Source organism: Notolabrus celidotus, chromosome 21, assembly GCF_009762535.1.
Source record: "Notolabrus celidotus isolate fNotCel1 chromosome 21, fNotCel1.pri, whole genome shotgun sequence".
In the NCBI taxonomy this organism is placed as follows: Eukaryota; Metazoa; Chordata; class Actinopteri; order Labriformes; family Labridae; genus Notolabrus; species Notolabrus celidotus.
In genome coordinates this window covers 4,261,473-4,283,676 of record NC_048292.1, presented here as the reverse complement: position 1 = coordinate 4,283,676, position 22,204 = coordinate 4,261,473, and the positions used below count along the sequence as shown (strand labels likewise).

Here is a 22,204-nt window from a genome sequence, read left to right as displayed (position 1 = left end):
GAGGAGAATCCTTGATTCAGTGATTACAGCGGGAAAACCTTGGTCACATGACTCCAGCTGTCCGGTCGTCCTGCTCTGTGCTGCATTTCGAAAACGCAACCAGTAGGTGTTGACGGACGAGGGCGCACGGAACCGACCACAGTGGATTGGAGACGGACTGGACACGGATCTGGTGGGAGTCTCATGTTAGGCCACTAGGCACCACAAGTATTATTGTCTTTAGTTTATTGAAAGAGCATGAATCTTAAGATTTGTAGTAAGTGGTTGACTGGAGAAGGATGCAACAGCAGAGAAACTGCAAGGGACATTGAAAGACCCAATGAGCTGAATACAAGAGACGTCTACCAAATAGCAGATTGTCCCTTACATATGAGAGTCATTAAAGTTGATGATGTCTTCACTGATGAGTGACCAAAAACTGCCTTGTGAATGATGAACATGTGGCCTTTTGAATTCTGAGACGTACTTTAAAAAAATACGAACTTACCCTTTAATACAGTTCAAGTCTGGTTACAGTCTCGTCATTTTATTCAACCAATAATCCTCTTCATCGGTATCAAGACATAAAACAGCCTCATCGTTATCTGGCCAGAGCTCTGTATTTATTTATGACAGCACAAATTGATGATCTTTCTTTCCATTGCTTGCCGGGCTGGGATGATTCATCTTAGCTTGTAGCATTAAACCATTACAGGCTCCACCGCAGCTCCAGATTTTGGCCTATTATTAGCCTCTTTTCTCCAGGAAACAAGGTCACTCAAATAGCCTTGGCTTATTAGAGCTGTCACTACTCATTCAGCCTTAAAGACACACACTTTCCAAACTTAAGCTCGCTGTTCATTTGCACATACCTGACGTAACCTTGTCAGCATATATTTGAATAAGTTAAAGCGCTATTGTTTTCATTAAAGCATTACAGCAAGAGATTGACAGAGCAGAGTCAAGTGATGCTCCAGCTGTACAGTCCCTCACTAAGTGAAAGCCACTGCCCTATTTCTGTCCAGGGTTAGAGCTCAGCTGTCGTCTGGGAGCGGATCACCCTGAACACTCCCCAACATTTCACTATCATCCCCGCCGTGCCTTGAACCTCACTTTGGGTGCTCTTGCTAAAATGTCACCTCATGTTAATGCAGACTGGTCAGACAGCAAGAGATTATACTGTCCAGCTGGTGATTCTTAAAGACCACCAAAGAGTTTCTGGCCACCCCAGTGCATCCTTCAAGTGTGTTAGAGATGGCACATAGAGGCCGCCATAACTCCAGTTTGTGGGATTAATTTCTCACCCAACAATCCAAACGGGGTATTTGTGAAATTCTCATAGTTTGTTCTGTGAAATGCATGAGGTGTTACTTATTGTGTCTGAATGATGAAGGGGCCTAGTGTGAAAAAGAGTGAACAAACCCACAGGAGGAACCAAGAACTTATATCCATCCATTCATCTGTCCATCCATCCATCCATCCATCCATCCATCCATCCAACCATCCATCTGTCCATCTATACATCTGTCTATCCATCCATCCATCTGCCCATCCATCCATCCATCTGTCCATCCATCCATCCATCCATCCATCTGTCTATCCATCCATCCATCCATCCATCCATCCATCCATCCATCCATCCATCCATCCATCTGTCCATCCATCCATCCATCTGTCTATCCATCTATCCATCCATACAACCATCCACCTACCCATCGACCTTTCCATCCATCCATCCATCCATCCATCCATCCATCCATCCATCCATCCATCCATCCATCCATCCATCCATTCCATCCATCCATCCATCTGTCTATCCATCCATCCATCCATCCATCCAGCCATCCAACTATCAATCCATCCATCCATCTATTCACCCATCTGTCAATCTATTCATCCATTTATCCATCTATCATCCATCCATCCATCCAAATATCAATCTATATATCCATCCAAGTATCAGTCTAGCCACCAATGAAGCCATCCAACCACCCTTTTATTCATCCATCCTTTTATCCATCACTCCTTTTGCCCATCCATCCATCCATCAGATTATCCATCCATTTATGCATCAGTTTATCCATCTGTTATCCATCCGTCCATACATACATACATCCATCGGCCAATTTTCCTTTGCTCACCTAAGACCAGGTCCAGCATCATTTATAATGTATGATGTAAGCTGTGCAGGGCTGTATTATCTGTTATAAGGTGATACATTTCACTTCTTTCTGAAGCTCACTTCAGTTCAGGCTTTGAATTTATCTTTGAAGCTATTGGCCATTGTCTGACAACAATATAACCAATTTTTGCCAGCTCTAATATAGCCAACAATTACAAATTTCCTGGCCAAGACTTCCTCTTTACTGAAGTCATTATTGTTACGATCCAACTAGACACTTGAGAAAAAGAATGGGGGTTAACTAGAGGGCCAAAGTCCGCAACCAGATTGTTAGCTTCACAGATATTAAGATATCTGATTGAAAATAATAATAATAAAATGCTTAAGTGTCATAAGACTATCGCTGATGGGTTTCTGGATGGCTTCCACTGGGATGGAAGAAAACATTTGGACCATAAATTAAAGAAACCAAAACTTGTATCCTTTGTCCATTGTGTTAGAATATCTGAAAATGAGTCAACTTGGCATTCCCTTAAAAAAAATCTGTCATACCCTTGATGTTTGCTGATAAAGTCTTGCCGAGTTTGAACAAAAGAGAGGTAAAAATAACATAATCACATTTCTTTGGATCTTTATGCAACTGTGTTCAAATCTGGTGACGCCATTTACCCCATCTAGAATCCATGATTTATAAATATGGTATTCTGAAGGATATGCTACAAAAATTATGCTGACGATACAGTTTTAGGCATTTAAGATATTATAAATCTTCTTGGATCCATGCTTGAATTTTATAGATATGTGACAGAAGCACTGACTCATTTTCCATTGGGCCCTTCTGGATACAGGTCCCTCTTGTCTGCTGCAGACACAAGCATGTCAAGTAGCATCCACAGCTTCGGGGAAGGCCCCAGCATGTGACCCCCGGCCAGATCAGGTTGCTATTATTACACGTCTTGATGAGAATGGCTTGCCCCCCTTTTCACCCAGGCCCATTCTCATCAACGGCCTGTATTCTCTCTTTCTGTCTCTACCTCTCCTTCACTACCTGGAAGTGACTGGCCTTGGACTGAATCTGCTTCCCATTCCTCTCCGTCCCCAAAATACTTTGACAGTTGAAGCCCTTGGTGGCATTGTACAGGGATGCTGTGCTAATAGCTGACATGCAGTGAAATGTAGGTCTGTTCATTAGTGATAGATGTCAGGTTGAGCTCAGTCCAACATGCTATGTCACCTTGGGGCTGGTGTTTCATGGATGCACTCTTCTAGGAATTATATTTTTATGTTCCATTTGAATCTGGCTTCTTGTTGTCTGTAGACCTGCTGACTGTCACCTGATACCACAGGCCAGGACAAGCTTTTAAAACCGCCAGTGTCTAATTGAAAGGGTCTAAAGCCAGCGCTATCAGGGTATGTCTAAATCACTTTAAAGACATTCACTGATAACATCAAAGCATTACTATTTCTATCTGCTCGATAGCAGTGTTGTCTGGACTTGTGAATTGGAGAAGGAGATGAGTGTGTCAGTGTCCCGGGCGCCAATAACAGGCATTGGGTGACATGAGAGCATGAGAGCATGGGAGCACAGCGTCTGGCTTCTCTCAGATGCGGCTGAGTTGTCCACACTTCACCAGTCACCCCCCTGAGAGTGCTGCTTGTCTGGGTCACCTGCACTGACGTGTTGGTGGGGTATGACTGGTACAGTTACTGTATGGCATTGGGAATTTGGTATTTTCCATGTCTGATCCAACTGTCGAGGATGTTTGGAGAGATTACATCGTCAGCAGTCTAAACCAAGCGGCTGAAAAATGTAGCCAATGCAGAGGTGCACTGAACAAAACACTGCAGTTCCTTGAGGGCCTACATCATTCAGACTTTGCAGATTAGCATACATTATTACCCTGCCTCTTACTGATCTTCAGGTTTTTTAAGATGCTTTATTGTGATTGGTCAAAACCAAGCGGCAACCTCTGGTCTGAAAATATGAGGCCAATGTGGAAGTGCTAAAAACTGCAGTTCATCAAGGATCTGCTTGAGGCAGGCTTGGGAAGTACCGGAAACCACATAGTGTAGTCTGGATATCTCATTTCTCGATCAGTACACACTTTACGGTGGGTGATTTTTTTTTTCTAACTCTGCAATTTCAAGAGATTAAGATTACAAGAGGCACAGCTGACATGATTGACAGGCGGGAACACTGTAGCTGTTGGCGAGGAGGCTCAAAGCCTGTCTCTTTACGTCACAACCGCTCGACAGCAGTTATGTTGAATTCAGCATTTCCAATATGGCTGCCGACAATTGGCCTCAAAAGAGTGCTTCAGAAACAGATGGGTGATGTCACGGATACTACATCCATTATTTATACAGTCTATGGTTAAAACCCCTTGACAACAGTTATTAACTTTCACTAACATGAGCAACACCAGAGGTAAACTGATCACACATCACGTCAAATCAATCCGCGGAAAAGAGTTCCGGCACATTCATTGATTCTGCTTGTTGACACCATAGACCGTAAGGTGACTTAAATCCGTTAGCTTCCGTTAGCATCAAAACAATGTGGCTAAAACGTTAGTTTCGGTTAGCATGCTTAATCGGCAGGCTACAGACATTTTCATATTTGACCCTGTCCAGCAATATTAGCAATGGCAGCGAAGCAGGTGAGACAAACTTTAGATTAGCGGTCTCTACAAAGGAACTTAAACCGTGAGCGGTGGTGATGATAGCAGCAGGGTTCAAAGTTGAGACATTAGTTTATTTTTAAAGGTGTGTGAACCGCAGAGCTCAGAGAAGGAGAGCTGAATGAGGACGGTTTCATGTTAAATCCACTGCAACAGGCAGATAAGAATCCATCGCCATGGACGAAAACTGGCAAGGAATCACTGGAAATCACTATTTTTTTTTCATATGTTAAGTTAGTAGCTAGATATAAGCAGGATACTTTATGATTATCAATCAATCAATCAATCAATCTTTATTTGTATAGCGCCAAATCACAACAAACGTTATCTCAAGACGCTTTTACAAACATAGGAGGTCTAGACCACTCTATGTCAATATATATCTAATCTATCAGAATATATATCTAAAAAAGAAATGCTCATCAAAGACGACAGATTGGCCATAATTCTCCTGTCAGCCACCACCTCCACAGGGTCCAGGACTGAGCTGGCCTTCTTCACCAGTGTGTTCAGTCTTGCTCTCCTGTATCCTGTCCGCCCACAGCAGGTGAAATCCTTCCAATGTGGCATCCGTGTATGGTGTTAGCTCTGTTAGCTTGATGCTACTCTGCCAGTATTCCCTCTGGTGCTGGGTTAGCTCGTCCACCTTATCGTAGATAGATCTTACATTCCCCATAACAGTGGGTGGAAGGACAGGTCCATGTCGTCTTTTCTTAGCTTGCACCTCAGTACCAGCACGTCGTCCTTGCCTCATTCTCCTCAGCTCGCAGGGAACATCGGGCCTAGCATCGTTTAGCATTTATTTGAGTCCATAGAGTAGATAGATTAGATACATAGATTAGAGTCCACCCTGAAGGACAAGACCTCTCCGCTTCGCTTCGCAACGTGGCCCTGTCGGGATTCTGTTTCCCATAACTACCTGCTAACCATACATTATTCCTTATGTAGCATATACACTAACAGACCCTATGTTGTTTTTTAAAACATTGAAACTCAGTAAAAGTCCATCATTCCTAGAAACACATTGATAAATCAAACAGCTGGGCCCTTCCTTCGTTGAAGCTGTCTTCCCTGAACACTTGACTTGAACACCTCATGCAGCTTTACAAACTACACCAAAGAACAGTCCCTCAGGAAACACTTCGTTAAAGCAGTAAACACCAGCTTCCTCTTGGGATCAGTCATAGGTGCTGAGGACTCTGACAGTGATGCACACCGCTGAAAACCAACCTCCAAGAGCATGACTTCTCTGTCAGTGAGCTCGCTCATGCAGGTCTCAGCAGCTGAAGACAAACAGCGAGAGTGCGCCAGTGTAATTTTGTGGTATTGATACACTTGAGTCACACACAGGCTCTTTTATTCGCTCAAGGAACAGGAACAAAAGCAAACAGTCAGCTGGCTCAAAGAGAGGGGTAATAAAAGACAGGAGTTTGTCATGGAGCTTCGTGACAGATGTACCGGCAAGACCGCCATCACAGTCACAAGTCAGAGCTGATGCTGACGAAGGACTCTTAAAGTACTGTACTGCCTGCTTAATCTATGACAGCCAGTCACTCAAAGCAAACATTCAATTCTCCAGGACGTAAAATACTGCACATTTTTCTTTGCATCTGCAGGAGGCCAACCCTGAGGCAAAAGAAACTCTACAGACAATTTCACAGCAAGTACATGCAGCATAAAAATCAAACCCCCTCTCTGATTTATCTCTTAAAGTAGCCACAGTGTGCTGCGTCTCATTCCTGACATCACCGGGGTAAATACAGCTGCTGAGGGGGCACGACAGGATGCATAAACAGGATGTATTACTGTACCTCCAAGATGTTTGTAAGTAAGTGGAGTGTGCAGACATACAATGAAGAGTTTCCATGCCTTCAGTGCAACAAGAGGCCCCTCTTACATAACCATACTGCTGACATAGATTTGGAGATAACTGTAGAGGAGAGCTGCAAGGTGAAAACTGACTGAAACACATGAGAAATATTCTTCCATTTTGTCTTTGAAAAGCTTGGTTTTGATGAGATTTGTAATTTTGGCCATGGGAGTTTTTAAAGCCCTACCGTGTGGAGGTATTTTACTGTCTTACTATTTAATATTCACACAGCATCCATTTTCTGATCTGAAAAATAATTCTCATTTCACAAAAGACAACGCATGTTAGCAATTGGACACTTATCTTTGATGTTGTTGGTGTTACATGATACGATGGGAAACATGCACCCTCATTAGGTGTTGGAATAATCTGAAACTGCACCCTCATGTTGAAGGAACAACTTAGGAAGTCTGGGAATATTCTGGTCCATGATTTGCTGACTGGACGGATCTAACATTTGCAGAAAAGCAGCAAAAAAATTGATGGTTGAAAAGTTTGGCAAGTTTAGCTCAGCGATTGACAGTGCACCCCATGTTCAGAGGCAATCACTCTCAACCCAGTGGACACTAGTTTGACTTCTGGCCTCATCCATTTGCTGCATGTCATCACTATAGACTGTTTAAAACATGGACCTAGTCTCTGTGATGTCACCTGTGGTTTCTGAAGCAGCGTTTCTGGTGGTCGCCATATTGGAAATGCTGACTCAACCATACTTTCGGTCAACTTATCAGCCCAGCCTTGCCCCTAATTATGCAAATTCATGTTTAACTCTTAGCCTTTTTATTACCTTAACCAAGCAGTCAATAATCATACATTGTGTATGAACAGATAAATGAGCCAAAGAGACCAAAACCATTTTTGAACAAGGCTATAGGCATGTCTAATTCTGCTGTAAAGTTGGGCATCAACAATAGGACCTATAATGGTCAACCAGCCTCAAGTGGACACTTCAGGAACTGCAGTTTTTTGAACTTCTTCATACTGGCTTTATTTCTCAATCGCAAGGCCTTGTTTTGTAGCATTAGACAGTAACTGTAAGTTACTCATGCACCTGCACTTGCTCCCTGTTAAAGTACCGCATCTCTTATAAACTCCTCCTCCTCACTTACAAATCCCTGCATGCCCTTGCCCCCCAATACCTGGCTGACCTCCTCCACCAACTCACTCCATCCCAGAACCTACGGTCTTTCTGACCTGGGTCGCCTCTCCATCCCCTGGACTAAGCTGCGGACTTTTGGAGACAGAGCCTTCAGTGTGGCAGCCCCTACTCTGTGGAACTCTCTCCCTCCCGACATCTGCAGCGCCCCAACCCTGGACAGTTTTAAGAAAGCAGTCAAAACGCACCTTTTTCTCAAGGCCTTTCCCCATTAGCTAGTCCTACCCCCCAGACCCCCTACCTGACCCTGTGACGTGACCTTGGGTTTCTTGAAAGGCACTATATAAATCCCAGTTATTATTATCATTATTAAGTTTATGTCTATAAAGAATAACTCAGTTTAGGTCTTAGAAAAAACAAAACATCTTCTCTTTGTAGTGTTCATGTTGTTTCTGCATCACAACTTACACCACATTCAGGAGGACAACACTCAAACATGTGAGTTCAAGGGACAAGTGGATGCCCATCCCATTTCTGGTGTTAGCTAACAGCATGTATGTCCTCTGGGTTTCACTATCTACCTTTTGTAGTTGATTAAGAAGAGCTTGAGTCCCAGAAACTGTCAGATTTCCTATGCTTATTCAAGATTTGACCCAGATTTTTTAAAGCAAATTAGCTTATTACTCTGAGCCAACATAAGAGGAAAATTGTAGCTATGTGAAAATGGTGAATGATATAGATTATAGCTTTTAAATAAGGCTCAAATCTGACTCATTTGATTGGATGTTCAGTACCCTCACTCATATCTAAGGTTATCTTAGTAAAACATTACATCACACTTTTAAAGCCTGACATTTCAAATAAAAACTAATGTTTTGATTCAAAGAACATGTTGAAACAGCTGTTGATGCTTCAGGTATTAACACAGTGTGCACTCATAAAACTCTGGAGTACACAAAGACCTCATACACAATACACTCTCCTAATGGGCTGGATGCGGCCCACATGGCTCGCCTTGTGCTGTCACTCATCATAAGGTCGGCCCTTCGCTGAACGCAGCTTACACATCACTTTCACATTAAAAGCCTCTGGCCAGCAGCTTCCTGACACTGACGCCGTTGGTGTTCCACCGTCCCTATGAGTCAGAATAACCACAGTAATTTCCCATGACATTTCTGTAACATTAAGGATCCTCTCGGCTGCTGCCTCTCTCGGGGTCTTGACCCCTGTGTTCTGGCTTCGAGTCCCTGTGCAGGCTTATTTACTGCATCTTTAGGCAATAAATTATTTTTAATCTGACGACCATTTAGTGTCAGTGACAGCAAAATGAGAATATAGGGTTAGCATGACTCATGGTTCTGGTTGTACAAATGTTTTTTATCATGATTCTGCTTGAGCAGCTTGTTATTCAGGATGTCAGAAGGTGGGTGGTATCTTATCAAGCTCAAGCAGCATCATTGTGAGTTTTCTGAACGTCTTTAAAACCCAAGAATAACATCGTTATCACTTGTAATGACACCTCAAAGTAAAACAAAAATAGTGGCTGCACGCTTCATACCTAAAACTTGCGCATGAGGAGGCAAAACCGCACCCCCTGCTGAGTACACATGGGCGTCTGCCAACAATAACACACGGCGCTGCCAAAAATCAAAAACACCCTATGCTTGGCCGCCTTGCTTTTTACTCCAGGTTGAGCTGGACCACCCCGGTGTTTGAATCCACCAGACACTCCAAGTGTTACCCATCAGATCATTACAGGTACTTTGTGGTTAGGAGGCGCTCTTTTTCCCTCAGAGAGCAAACTGTTTTTATTAGATGTAAACTGAATATGTTGCACATGACATAGTTGGAATAGTTTTTTTCCTGTGGAGCGTTCATGTGTGGGGGAAAAGGGGAAACACCTCTGAAGAAAGTTTGTTTAGAGAGCTTTACTTTAAGGAAGTATTGAAAAAGACGATCTCAGTCAGGTCCCTGTGAAAACATCAGTCACTACCAGCTTATTAAACGGTGTGATGATTCTTATTTGCATCTCCAAGACAAAGGAAATGCTGATTGATTTTCATCAGAATCAACCAACCAAGGCACCAACTGTCATCAGTGGATCAGCTGTAGAGACAGTTACTGAGTATGAATACTTAGGCACAATCCTTGATGACAAACTGACCTTTAATGCTCACACTGGTGCCATTCGGAGACTTTTTTTCTTGAGGAAGCTGAGAGGTTTTAATGTTGATAGATTACTTTAAAACATATTTTATTCTTCTTTTATTGAGTTTATTTCAAGCGGCAACCTCCGGTCTAAAAATATGAGGCCAATGCGAAGAGCTAAAACCTGCAGTTCATCGAGGATCCGCTTGAGGCAGAAATGAACATGCTTACAGCCTGGTAGAAAAACCAAGTGTAGTCTGGATAGCTCATTTTGCGATCGGCACACACTGTACGGGGGGTGAATTTTTTCATAACACCGCAATATCAAAGATATTTAGATTACAAGCTTTCCATTATGAGAGGCACAGCTGACTTGATTGACAGGCGGGAACACTGTAGCTGTTGGCTAGGAGGCTCAAAGCCCGCCTCTTTGTGTCACACTCGCTTAACATATTTTCAATATGGCTGCCACCGTCGATTGGCCTCAAAACAGCGCTTCAGAAACAGATGGGTGACGTCACTATGTTACTCACTACTTACATTATGTTACATTATGTTTCTTTAGAAACCATTACTTGAAATCTCTAAAAAACTATACCATGGAATAAAAACAGCAACCAAGTTACTACACAGACAACTTAGTTTGAAATGTTCACCTGGAGTTAAACAAATGTTACGTTGCTCAACACACTTTCTCAGGTTGGACAGTGAATTTTTGTGTGTTTGTGCAGAGTGGGAAACAGGGAGAACATTTCAAACAACATGTATCATTCTTCATTTCAAAAACCTCTAACACATCTGAAGATATGACCATGGGTGCTCAGGTGGAGAATTAAAGCCATCATTACCACCTCTACATGAACTGCCTGATCTGAGTTAAATCTGCTCTGTGTTTGTTCCACGTTCAACCACTGAGACAAACAGAACTACACAAACACCTCTCACTGTCTTAGGGATCAGATTTCAGAAAAGAGAAGGAAATTCATGAGCTGACTTCAAAGCAAAAGTAGTGAGTAACTAGAGCATTGATAGAAATGTAGAGGAGCAAAAAGTAAAATAATTGTCTTCTGAATGTAGTGGAGTAAAAGTAATAAGTATCCCTAAAAAACAATACTCAGGTAAAGTACAGATACTCAACAAATGTACTTAAGTACAGTACTCAAGTAAATTGACTCTGTTACTGTCCACCAATGGATCTCTGTTAATAATTTAACATAGAGTGTGGTCTAGACCTGCTCTGTTTGTAAAAGCGTCTTCAGCTAATGTTTGTTGTGATTTGACGCCATACAAATAAAGATTGATTGATTCATAATTGAATAAAGAACTTTTAACCAACTTGACGTTACTTTCTTTTAGTTTTTGAACCCAAACATTCAACGCGCTCTTATTCTGCATATCTACACTTTCTCATAGACCAGCTCCATTGTATCCTTTACATTTATCCAGCAAGCGAAGTAATAATTTTGTTGATGATGCTTTAGCACAATGTATTATTAATTTAAACACTTTTCTGTTATGCTATTTAACAGTATTCAGAAAACCTGAGTTGTACTAGTCAAGTCAAGGCAAGTCAACTTTATTTATATAGCACATTTAAAACAACCAGTGTTGGCCAAAGTGCTTTACAAGATAAAAAGTAAAAAGTACATGAAGACAACAATAAAAAACAACACAACAGGATACTACTGTCCTCCTCACAAGGAGAAGGCCAAAGAGAAGAGATGGGTCTTCAACAAAGATTTAAAACATTCAACATTGTACTAACTTATATGTAGTTTAAAGTTCAGTATACTCCTCATCAGCACTCATGCAACGCCTTTAGTCCAATAAATGAACTTGTTTGAAACTACCTGTTGTGTAAACCACAATAAACAACAGTCCATTAATTATGACCTGAATCTGAGAGGAGGAATACTTGCTCCTGTATGTACCAGCCTCTCTGTGCTGAATGTTATATAATACTTTGAAGTGCTCTTGTCTTATTTGGTGTACACAGTCTATAAGGGATTACCCAGCTCACTCTCTCCCCTCATAATCTGCTGATGATGACGTTATACTGCAGATCCTGAGCTCCTACTCTCGCGAGAGTTTGGAGAGCAATCCAGACGCCATCCCTCTCTCTCCCTCTCTCTCTCTGTAGCTCTCTCTCTCCCTCTCTCTCTCTGTAGCTCTCTCTCTCTCTCTCAGTTCCCCCTCCTCCCCAGCCCTCCCTTCCCACGCCCCAGTGCGCTGTGGGATAGTGGCACTATAAAGTATATCCTCTCTCGGAGAAAGATAAGAAGCCCGAGACAGGAGGGGGATGAAGATGGCGGACGCCAAGCAGAAGAGGAATGAGCAGTTAAAGCGATGGCTGGGCTCGGAAACGGACCTGGAGCCTCCTATTCTGAAGAAGAAGAAGACGAAGGTGAAGTTCGATGATGGCGCCGTGTTTCTGGCCGCCTGCTCCAGCGGGGACACCGAGGAGGTGCTGCGAATGCTGGACCGGGGCGCTGACATCAACTACGCCAATGTGGACGGACTCACCGCCCTCCACCAGGTTAGTGTCAGCTGTGTGTGTGTGTGTTCACTGCATCTCCACACACACACCTATATAAATATATGTATGCTAGCTGCTGGAACACCTGTCAAATGGAAGGCATCCCGTTGTTTACCTACCTAGCACACCCGTAGGTGTCGACGCAGTTAGACCTGAACACTGGCCTCTACCTGGGCTCGACTCTGGGGTTCATTCCACCACAAACACTGCCAACTGAGCACCACATTTTCATCCAGAAGTGTCTCCTTTTTAGCCCCTACTTCTCCTGTAAACCAGCCTGTACCCCCTAGTTGGTGGGTGTAGTCTAATTCCTGGATTGCTGCATTTTCAGATTGTAACACAGTTGACTTGTTGTTGGATAAAACTCCTTTCAGCTGCTGGTATTCTAGACTTACAAGGCTTATATTGTCACTTATTGAATTCCTCATTATGCCAAAATAATGTCCATGTCGCTATGTGTAAGCTAGCTTGCATTAAAAGCAGTAAAAGTGGTTTGTTGATAAAACCCTGTACTGGACTGCGAGTTAGCTTAGTTAGCTTCAATTACTTAAACGTCATTCACTTCCATTATGGTTCATACCACCATAAATACTACTAACTTAGCACCACATTTGCACCCAGAAGTGTCTCCTTTTTCGCCCCTACTTCTCCTGTAAACCAGCCTGTACCCCCCTAGTTGGTGGGCGCAGTCTAATTCCTGGATTGCTGCATTTTCAGATTGTAACACAGTTGACTTGTTGTTGGATAAAACTCATTTCAGCTGCTGCTATTCTAGACTCACACTGCTTATATTGTCACTTATTGAATTCCTCATTATGCCAGAATAATGTCCATTCCCCTGTGTGTGACCTAGCTTGAATTAAAAGCAGTAAAAGTGGTTTGTTGATAAACCCTGTACTGGACTGCGAGTTAGCTTAGTTAGCTTTACTTACTTACGTCATTCACTTTCAAGCTCATATTCTCTTTGCAAACCTAACTTTATATCATATGTATGTCAAACTCATCGTTTTGAAAGCACTGTTTGATGTGTAATTGTGATAAAGTCGGTGTTAGCTTGTTTCGATGCCAACAGAATGTAAGCTAATGCTATTAGCAGAGTAAGCTAGCTGTCGAGGGGTTTGATTCATTCGTTAGCTTGGTTGACAAACGTCACTTGACACATTATGGTGTCAAATCTTCAACATTGGAGATTAAAGAGTGTCTGTTTGATAAAGGGTCATATATTTGGTGTTTTCTGTCCCATTTCCCCTGATTGTCAGCGCTGCTAAGTTAGCTCCTTTACCCGCTAACCGTGAGGGCTAACGTCTTCTAGCCCTCTGTAACTTTGAAAGCCAAATAATGAAAATGGCAGCCTGTTTTTTGGCTGTCGTTAGTCGGTAACCCCAGGTGCTGCAGAATGAAAGAGGCTTTTGATACAGAGCTTTGCAAAATGTCTGACTTTCAAGCTTCTTAAAACACCGTTTCAGCTATTAATACAGCAGTAAAGGTGCAGTTACAGATAGCAACTCTCTCTGATACAGCCTAGTGATGATGTGTACTTTACAAAGATTACTTTAAGTTCTTACCTTTGGGTCCAATGCTTCAGAGTAGTTTGTTTGTTGATTTATGTTATCCTCTGTTTGGTTATTTATCTGCTATGCCTCCAAATGCAGCCTCACATCACTACCATGTACTCATAAATCACACCAGGTAGATATTAAAAGGCACAGAATCCCAAGAAGGACATGCATTCGTGTTTTCCAATGATAAAGGATTCCCTTTAGTTGTTTTCTTTACATCAGATGATCATAACTCCTGTCCTTTAGGGTTGCAAAAGCTCAAACAATCTTAAAAATAAGCTCAACTTATCTTATCAGTGACAAGCCAGTTGTATACACCAATACATGCTTTAATATCTTGAGATAATACAATAAATCAGTCTGTCATAATGGGGAAACTATAGTTTACTCAGATAACAAGATGAACATGCAAAGATCTGAAGAAAACAATCAGTAATTTTGCTCATTATAATGGGAAAACATGGTTTTCATGCATGTCCGCTTAGGGCTCCTGGGACTTATTTAGTGTCATTTCTTACAAAGTGATTGAAACAGACGTACATTATTAGTAATTATTAGACATAACTCATGTCCTTACCATTGCAAAAGCTCAAACAAACTTCAAAATAAGCTCAACTTACCTTACCATTGACCAGCCCGTTGTATTACACCATTGTCAGGTGAAAACACGCTTTAATAACTTGAGATAGTACAATAAATCAGTGAAACTGCAGTTTTGGCTGTCGTTAGTCGGTAACCCCAGGTGCTGCAGAATGAAAGAGGCTTTTGACACAGAGCTTTGCAAAATGTCTGACTTTCAAGGTTCTTAAAACACCATTTCAGCCATTAATACAACAATAAAGGTGCAGTTACTCTCTCTGATACAGCCTAGTGATGATGTGTACTTTACAAAGACTACTTAAATGTGGGTTCAACACCTCAGGTTAGTTTGTTTTATCCACTGTTTGCTTATTCATCTGCTATACTTCCAAATGCAGCCTCACATCATTACCAATTGCTCATAAATCACACCAGGTAGATATTAAAAGGCAGAGAAGCCCAAGGAGGACATGCATTTGTGTGTTTTCCCATGATAAAAGGATCACTTAAGTTCAGGGGTGTCAAACTCATTCCAGTTCAGGGGTCACATACAGCCCAAGTTGATCTGAAGTGGGCCTGACCTGTAAAATCACAACATAATAACCTACAAATAATGTAAACTCCAAATGTTTCCCTTTGTTTTAGTGCATAAAAGATACAATTCTGTAAATCTTCACATTTAATGAACTATTTTTTTTTACAAAAACAGCTGTTGTATTTTAGTACTGCTATGCTAGAGTCATCTTGCGGGCCGGATTGGAGCCTCTGGCGGGCCGGTTTTGGCCCACGGGCCGTATGTTTGACACCCCTGCTTCAGTTGTTTTCTTTACATCAGATGATCATAACTCATGTCCTTAGAGTTACAAAAGCTCAAACAAAGTTAGAAATAAGCTTAGCTTACCTCATCAGTGACAAGCCAGTTGTATTACACCATTGTCAGGTGATTACACGCTTTAATATCTTGAGAGAGTACAACAAATCAGCCTGTCATCATGGTGAAACTATAGTTTCCCTGAAACCATGAGGCAAATACGCAAAGGTCTGAAGAAAACAATCAGTAAGTGCTCATTATAATGGGGAAAACAGAGTTTACAAATGTATGAATGAATGGATGCATGTCGCTTAGGGCTCCTGGGACTTATTTAGTGTCATTTCTTACAAAGTGATTGAAATAAAAGTACATTATTAGCTGCTTTACATCAAAACAGGAGCTAATTTTCAGTTTTTAATGCTTACAGAGTGTTTGTAGTTGTAGGTTGTGAACATTTGATACAATCTGTAGGTACCTGGATCACGCAGGTATGTTTAACCTAGACCATGGTGAAACAGGACAGTCCCATTTATCACATCACCAGCTTCTCTAATATTCAAACAGCTGATTTCACAAGCCTCATAACACCTGTAAACTCTGGATAACTCAATATTAAACCTGCAGAGAGTCTTGAAACATCAGTACTTATTTTGTCAATAAGTCTCCAGCATTTATTTGTATTTATTTGTTGTATTGCACATATAAAAGAACAAAACAAAACATTACTAAGCCAAGATATAACAGGTAAATTCAACAATAAAACTAACCACTAACAATCAACACAAAGACAAAGCCTCAATGTGGAACAGAATATCTAGATACAACCAAAAACAAAACATAAGGGTTAATAAGAGGGATTCATGTTAAAAAAATGAAGCATAAAGGAAAAGTCAGTCTTTTTTAGCTCTGTATTGGGTCTGCACCAGGTGTCTACTGTAGGTGATTCAGTCTGTGACACAACAAAGCATTGCAGTGTAATTTAATTGCATAAGCCCGGCTGCCTCATCCACCTGTTTGTTTGGACGACAAGTGTTTATATAATCCAGGATTAATGAAGGAGTTCTTACATTAAATGTTTAATGCTAGCATAGATCTCCAATGATGTCACCTCATTACTCATGCCCACATGTCTCGTCTTAGTAAGCCTCAGTGCTGCTAAGTGCACCACCTTGCTACATGTAATGTTTGTTGTCCAAGTCTCGCCTATTAAAAGTTTTAAAGGCAAGTTTTCCGAGATAGGTCATTAGCTGTATCTTCAGACGACGGATTCATTTTGTTTGTGTGGACATTTCCCCGTGCGTTTATTGTTAAAGCAGCTGTTTCTGTGCGCGCGGAGGCTGCTATAATTAAATCTGGAATTAGCCCCTGTGCAAACTCATTGGGTGGAAACGTTGCCTTTTTTTGGGCCGATGTCCAGGGATGAGCTGGAGTGAGGAAAGAATTTGATTTGCAGTGCCGCTCTCCAGACCTAACCATCTCTGGAGACGCTGCTGTGTGTGCAGAGTGTGTGTGAGTGTGTGTGAGTGTGTGTGTATGAGAGAGAGGGAGAGTGTTGTAGACCAGCATGTGATCCAGGGGTTTTGGGGTCTTCTAAAGGAGTTGAAGAAGGCGATGCTGGGAGTCATGTTTAAAGTGCTAATCCCAGACTTGCAGTGAGGTCAGGCTGACGTGAGTCTCCTTTGATGAAGTGAAGAAAAGATGGACAGTGGAGGTATTTGATGTCTTTGTTTTCCCCTCCTTCATTAAAGACAGTAAACTCTGAATGGCTGACCTCTGGCTTTGTTGTGAAGTGTGCCATGTTGTTACACGAGGGCTCACTCCTCACTCGTATCACTCCCAACTGGTGACCAGTCCAGGGTTATAAATACCCCCCCCCCCCCCCCCCCCCCCCACCACAAGTTCTCCTAACTGGGTTTCAGGAGATGATACTAAGTTTGGGTATGACTCAGAGTCTGGAGCTCTGCTTTGTAGTGCAGCTCTGGCATGAACTCACATTTAGGCAAGAGATTGTGTCTTGATGTGAGTCATGGACCGTCTGTCACTTTATAGATGATTTGTTGCAGAGGGACCTGTAAACACGGTGTCTTCTGTTGTTTTGATTCCTGATGAAGACCATTTACAGGAACCTCTTCCACAAGAAGATAACGTCAGGGTTGTTTGGAGGATTCAAACAATAACGTGATGCATGCAAAAAGATTGTGTTGGTTTTTCTGGTCTGAATTAAAGTTGATGAAAAAGTCTGTTACCCAAGATTTTCATTCCCAAGTAAGATGCAAGGAGAGGAAACTGTATCCTGTGCATCTTCGATTTATCTGTAGTCTTCCCCTTTAAGAAAGGTGGCCTTACTTCTAAACTATGCATGCAACATAGTCCAGTTGTTTACATACAGGAAGTGAATCACCCCTGTAAGAAAGTTGCAAAATAAGTTGTCTGCAAAAAGTGTCAGAATGTTTCAGCCTCCAGCTCAACAGTTGTTAAAAAGCTGCGTGTTGTGTTCAACAAACTTAATATTAATAGCACCTATTTAATGCAGCGTTACCACAACATCTCATGACCATTGTTCAGTCATATAGCCAGACACAGGAGGACACGGTTTCTTTAAAAGTGTTGATGCTAACAGGCAGCTTCCTTAGCATGTGTGCTTGTAGAATAGATATTTTCGAGGCATTTGATGCTGTTGTTGTATTTTTCGGTGATATAGCATTGTGTCAACAATGGTTTTTTTTTATTTTTTTTGCCTTTTATTAGATAGTACAGCTGAACAGAGACAGGAAATGTGGGGAGCAGAGAGTGGGGGAAGACATGCAGGAAATGGTCCTGGTCCAGTTCTGTACGATACAATACGGTTCTGTACGACACAATACGGTTCTGTACGACACAATACGGTTCTGTACGACACAATACGGTTCTGTACAATACAATACGGTTCTGTACGATACAATACAGTTCTGTACGATACAATACAGTTCTGTACGATACAATATGGTTCTGTACGATACAATACGGTTCTGTACGACACAATACGGTTCTGTACGACACAATACGGTTCTGTACGATACAATACGGTTCTGTACGACACAATACAGTTCTGTACGATACAATACGGTTCTGTACGACACAATACGGTTCTGTACGACACAATACGGTTCTGTACGACACAATACGGTTCTGTACGATACAATACGGTTCTGTACGATACAATACGGTTCTGTACGACACAATACGGTTCTGTACGACACAATACGGTTCTGTACGATACAATACGGTTCTGTACGACACAATACGGTTCTGTACGATACAATACGGTTCTGTACGATACAATACGGTTCTGTACGATACAATACGGTTCTGTACGACACAATACGGTTCTGTACGATACAATACGGTTCTGTACGACACAATACGGTTCTGTACGATACAGTACGGTTCGGTACGATAGAATACGGTTCTGTACGACAGTACGGTTCTGTACGATAGAATACGGTTCTGTACGATACAATACGGTTCTGTACGATACAATACGGTTCTGTATGATTACAATACGGTTCTGTACGATACAGTACGGTTCTGTATGATACAATATGGTACTTCAGGATACAGTTCTTTACGATACAATACGGTACGATATGCTATTGTATGATCGAAAAAGTACGATACCATATTTTACAATGTTAAAAGTTACAATGTAATACAGTAGGGTACGGTACGATACAATATGATATAATATTGTACAAATTGAAGGAGAATCGTTTTGGGCTTTAGTGCTGCTTATATTTAGCTCACAATAATCACTAGTACGTTTTCTAATGACTTCACAACTTACAGCTTTAACTAACAACTACCTTTAACTTATAAAAACCTTAGTTGGGGGCACTCTTTGGATTTTGTTGTGTAAAAGAAAACCCATTTCCCTTTCTGAGGCAGAGAAGTTCACCCAAACACAAACAGCGTGGATTCAGGTTTCAGCAGAGAGGCTGTACAAGTGAACGAGGGGCTCAGTAGACAAGTGGAGATTCCAGATCTCGTCGGCTAAACTCGTCTCATAGGGTAGCATTCCAAGTCCTGTCGTCCCGGCCTGTGCATTCCTCACATGACAGTCGCTGGAAACCATGGCAAAGACAGAGCAGAGCAGACATTCCTCAGCTGTCACCTAAACCCCTCCCTCCAGTCATTCCCTCCCTCTCTCTCTCTCTCTCTCTCTCTCTCTCTGGCTCGCCTGTCCCCACACAACGCCAAGGCCCCGGCTGACTGTTGCCCACTGAGCTCCATCAAGGCAATTAGCGTGGAGGTAACCCGGGCTTGTCGCCTCACACAGGAAAATCTCCACACTGACCCACACCTGAACTTTTGTCTCTGAGCGTCCATGATCCTCAGGACCGAGGTGACAGGACTCAGCTCGGCTTAACGTGTCCGAGTCTGGTATTACAATGCCTCCGCTCTGTTGACATTACACACCCTCATTATGGCCCTGAAGTCTACCAACATTATCTCGCACTGTCTCCATGACTACAACTCAGGCAAGGTTGCTTTGCGCTTGTGTTGGTGGATTTGCATGTACAGAGTGGGAGTTGCATAACACAGCGAACAGAGAGCGAGAGAGCGAGAGAGAGAAAGAGAGAGAGTGTTTGGCAGCACTTAGAAATGAGAATCAACCTCTATGAATCTTGTAATGGAACAATTACAGAGCATGTGATGAGGGGAAGATGGCGAGGTGGCTGTTTCTTCTCATCCACAGCAGCATCAGTCGTATTAACACATTACATAATTGCCGTGGATCTCACTGCAGCCTCGAGTTTCTCAGCTGTGCCAGAATTCAACCGCCCTTCGACACGTCCCTGTCCTTCTGACAAAGACATCAGGCATCCTCCTGCACACCCCGAGCCTCCCGTCTCTCCGCCTGAGGGAGAAAATCCTGCCATCTCATGTGGAGAGGCCCCCTCTTCAGAGCATCACATTGCATTACTACGCCTCCCCTGTTGCTCTCACCTGTTTTTGCTAGCTTACACAACAGAAGCAGGTTAGTTACTCAACCCCCAAAAATCTGTCCGGGCTCTAGCTTGGTAATCTTTCAGCGTAATAACCTGGTAGATTAACAACGGTTAGAGAAAGACTGTAGTGGATTACATATTTTGAGGGTGAGATGTGATACAGAGTGCTGGTTTGAGTTCTCAGCAGCTTGTGGGGGCGTTCAGCATGATGATGCTATTTCTGCAGGTCGGGTTTAGATAGGAATCCTGCTGGTGTGTCTTCATATTCAGAGTTTTATACATCAGCTGTTTGATTTGAGGCTTGTATATGAAGCACATTTAGCTTAGCTTCTGTGCTCACATGATGATGCTTATCATCTTGGAAAGAAAACCATGAGCAGGTTCACATAAAAGGGGCGCTGTTGAACCTCTGCACAGGCATCACCGCTCCCCATTTTGCATCCTAAGTAGATAGGTGAGCAGAACTGAGACTTGACTAGTTCGAGATCTAACACGAGACTCCCACCAGATCCGTGTTCAGTCCGGCTCCGTGCTCTCTTGTCTACAACACCCACCGGTTGCGATTTGGACCGGGGTTTACCCGCAGTAATCACTGAATCATGGATTCTCCTCCTCCTCTCCTCATCCATGTTGTCTTTCTGGTCCTCTGAAAACCTCTGACCTGTTGACTCCAGGCCTGGCTCCGCTCATCATGACGGTTTGTTGTTGTAGTTAAGTGAAATACGATCTGGTGATAACACAGAGTGTTTTATTCTGAAAATTAACCGGATGTTTTCATTTTGTTTTGGTGCCTGACTTCCTGTCCCGCTCCATCTGCTCTGTTGAGATTGATGCGTTGTGCTCCGGCATCCAGCAAAAATAGAAGTCTTGCATATCTGATCCATTGCATTCTGACCGGCCGGATCAGGTACGCAGCCGGAACACAGCAGAGCGGATCCAGTGGAAGTTAACACATTGACTAGAATAGAAACCGATCAGATCTGGTGCTGAGACGGATTTGGCGGAATTATGCTGTAATGTTTAAGTTGCGCGCCCATGTAGAGGGAGGCCCGGGTTGGAATCCTTCCTGCAGCCTCTTTCCAGCATGTCATTCCCCCACTCTCTCCCAGTTTTCTACCCTATCCACTGTCCTCTCCTCTAAAAGCCCCAAAAATATAACCTAAAAAAAAACAAAAACATGGCAGGTCCAATGAAAATGCTACAAGTTCCGGGCCAATCAGAAATGTGCCGCTTGCAGGCGGTGCCTCCCCATAGTCCTGGGACCTCTGAAAAGTACTACCTGGGGTACTTCTGTAAAGCACGTCATGTTGTTTATTTACTCCTTTTGGTCCCTAAATCAAAGGGTTAATCCCACCACTCCTGCTTCATAGTATGGCCTCGTCATTGCGTGTTAACCCTTTACTTTCTGTTTTGTTTATGATGCTCTTACAGTAAAGGGAAGTTTTTCTTGCGGCTCATTTGTCACAGATGATAGCACAGTTGGGCACTATTGTTTAAAGTCACAATCAGACTTTAAGGTTTGCTTTTTGTTCGTTTTTTGTACCAGGCTATAAACATGTTTATTTCTGCGGTGAAGATCGTCTTTTTTGTATTTGTGTGTATGTGGTTTCCGGTACTTCTGGAGCCAGGCTCAAGTGGACACTCGATGAACTGCCGTTTTTAACACTTCAGCATCAGCTTCCACTCTCGCTGCCGGAGGTTGCCGCTTGGTCCCATCCCTTGTAAATGCAGAGAGTTATGATCAGGTAGATCGGCTTTAGGTTGGCATTGTTAAGACAAACTGCAGAACAATATGTGGAAATATAAATGACAACATAGCAGCTGGTTTTTACAGT

The 22,204-nt window shown here is 42.5% G+C and overlaps 1 protein-coding gene across 1 annotated transcript in view; it reads left to right on the top strand.

Moving 5' to 3' along the window:
* The first annotated feature begins 12,062 nt into the window (after positions 1 to 12,062).
* The window catches only part of ppp1r12a (protein phosphatase 1, regulatory subunit 12A), an 82,506-nt gene continuing 72,364 nt past the window's right edge, over positions 12,063 to 22,204 (top strand). The window contains exon 1 of the mRNA XM_034673304.1: positions 12,063 to 12,432. Coding sequence (XP_034529195.1) covers positions 12,196 to 12,432 — 237 coding nt within the window. The 5' untranslated portion in view covers positions 12,063 to 12,195. The remainder of the gene's footprint in view (positions 12,433 to 22,204) is intronic.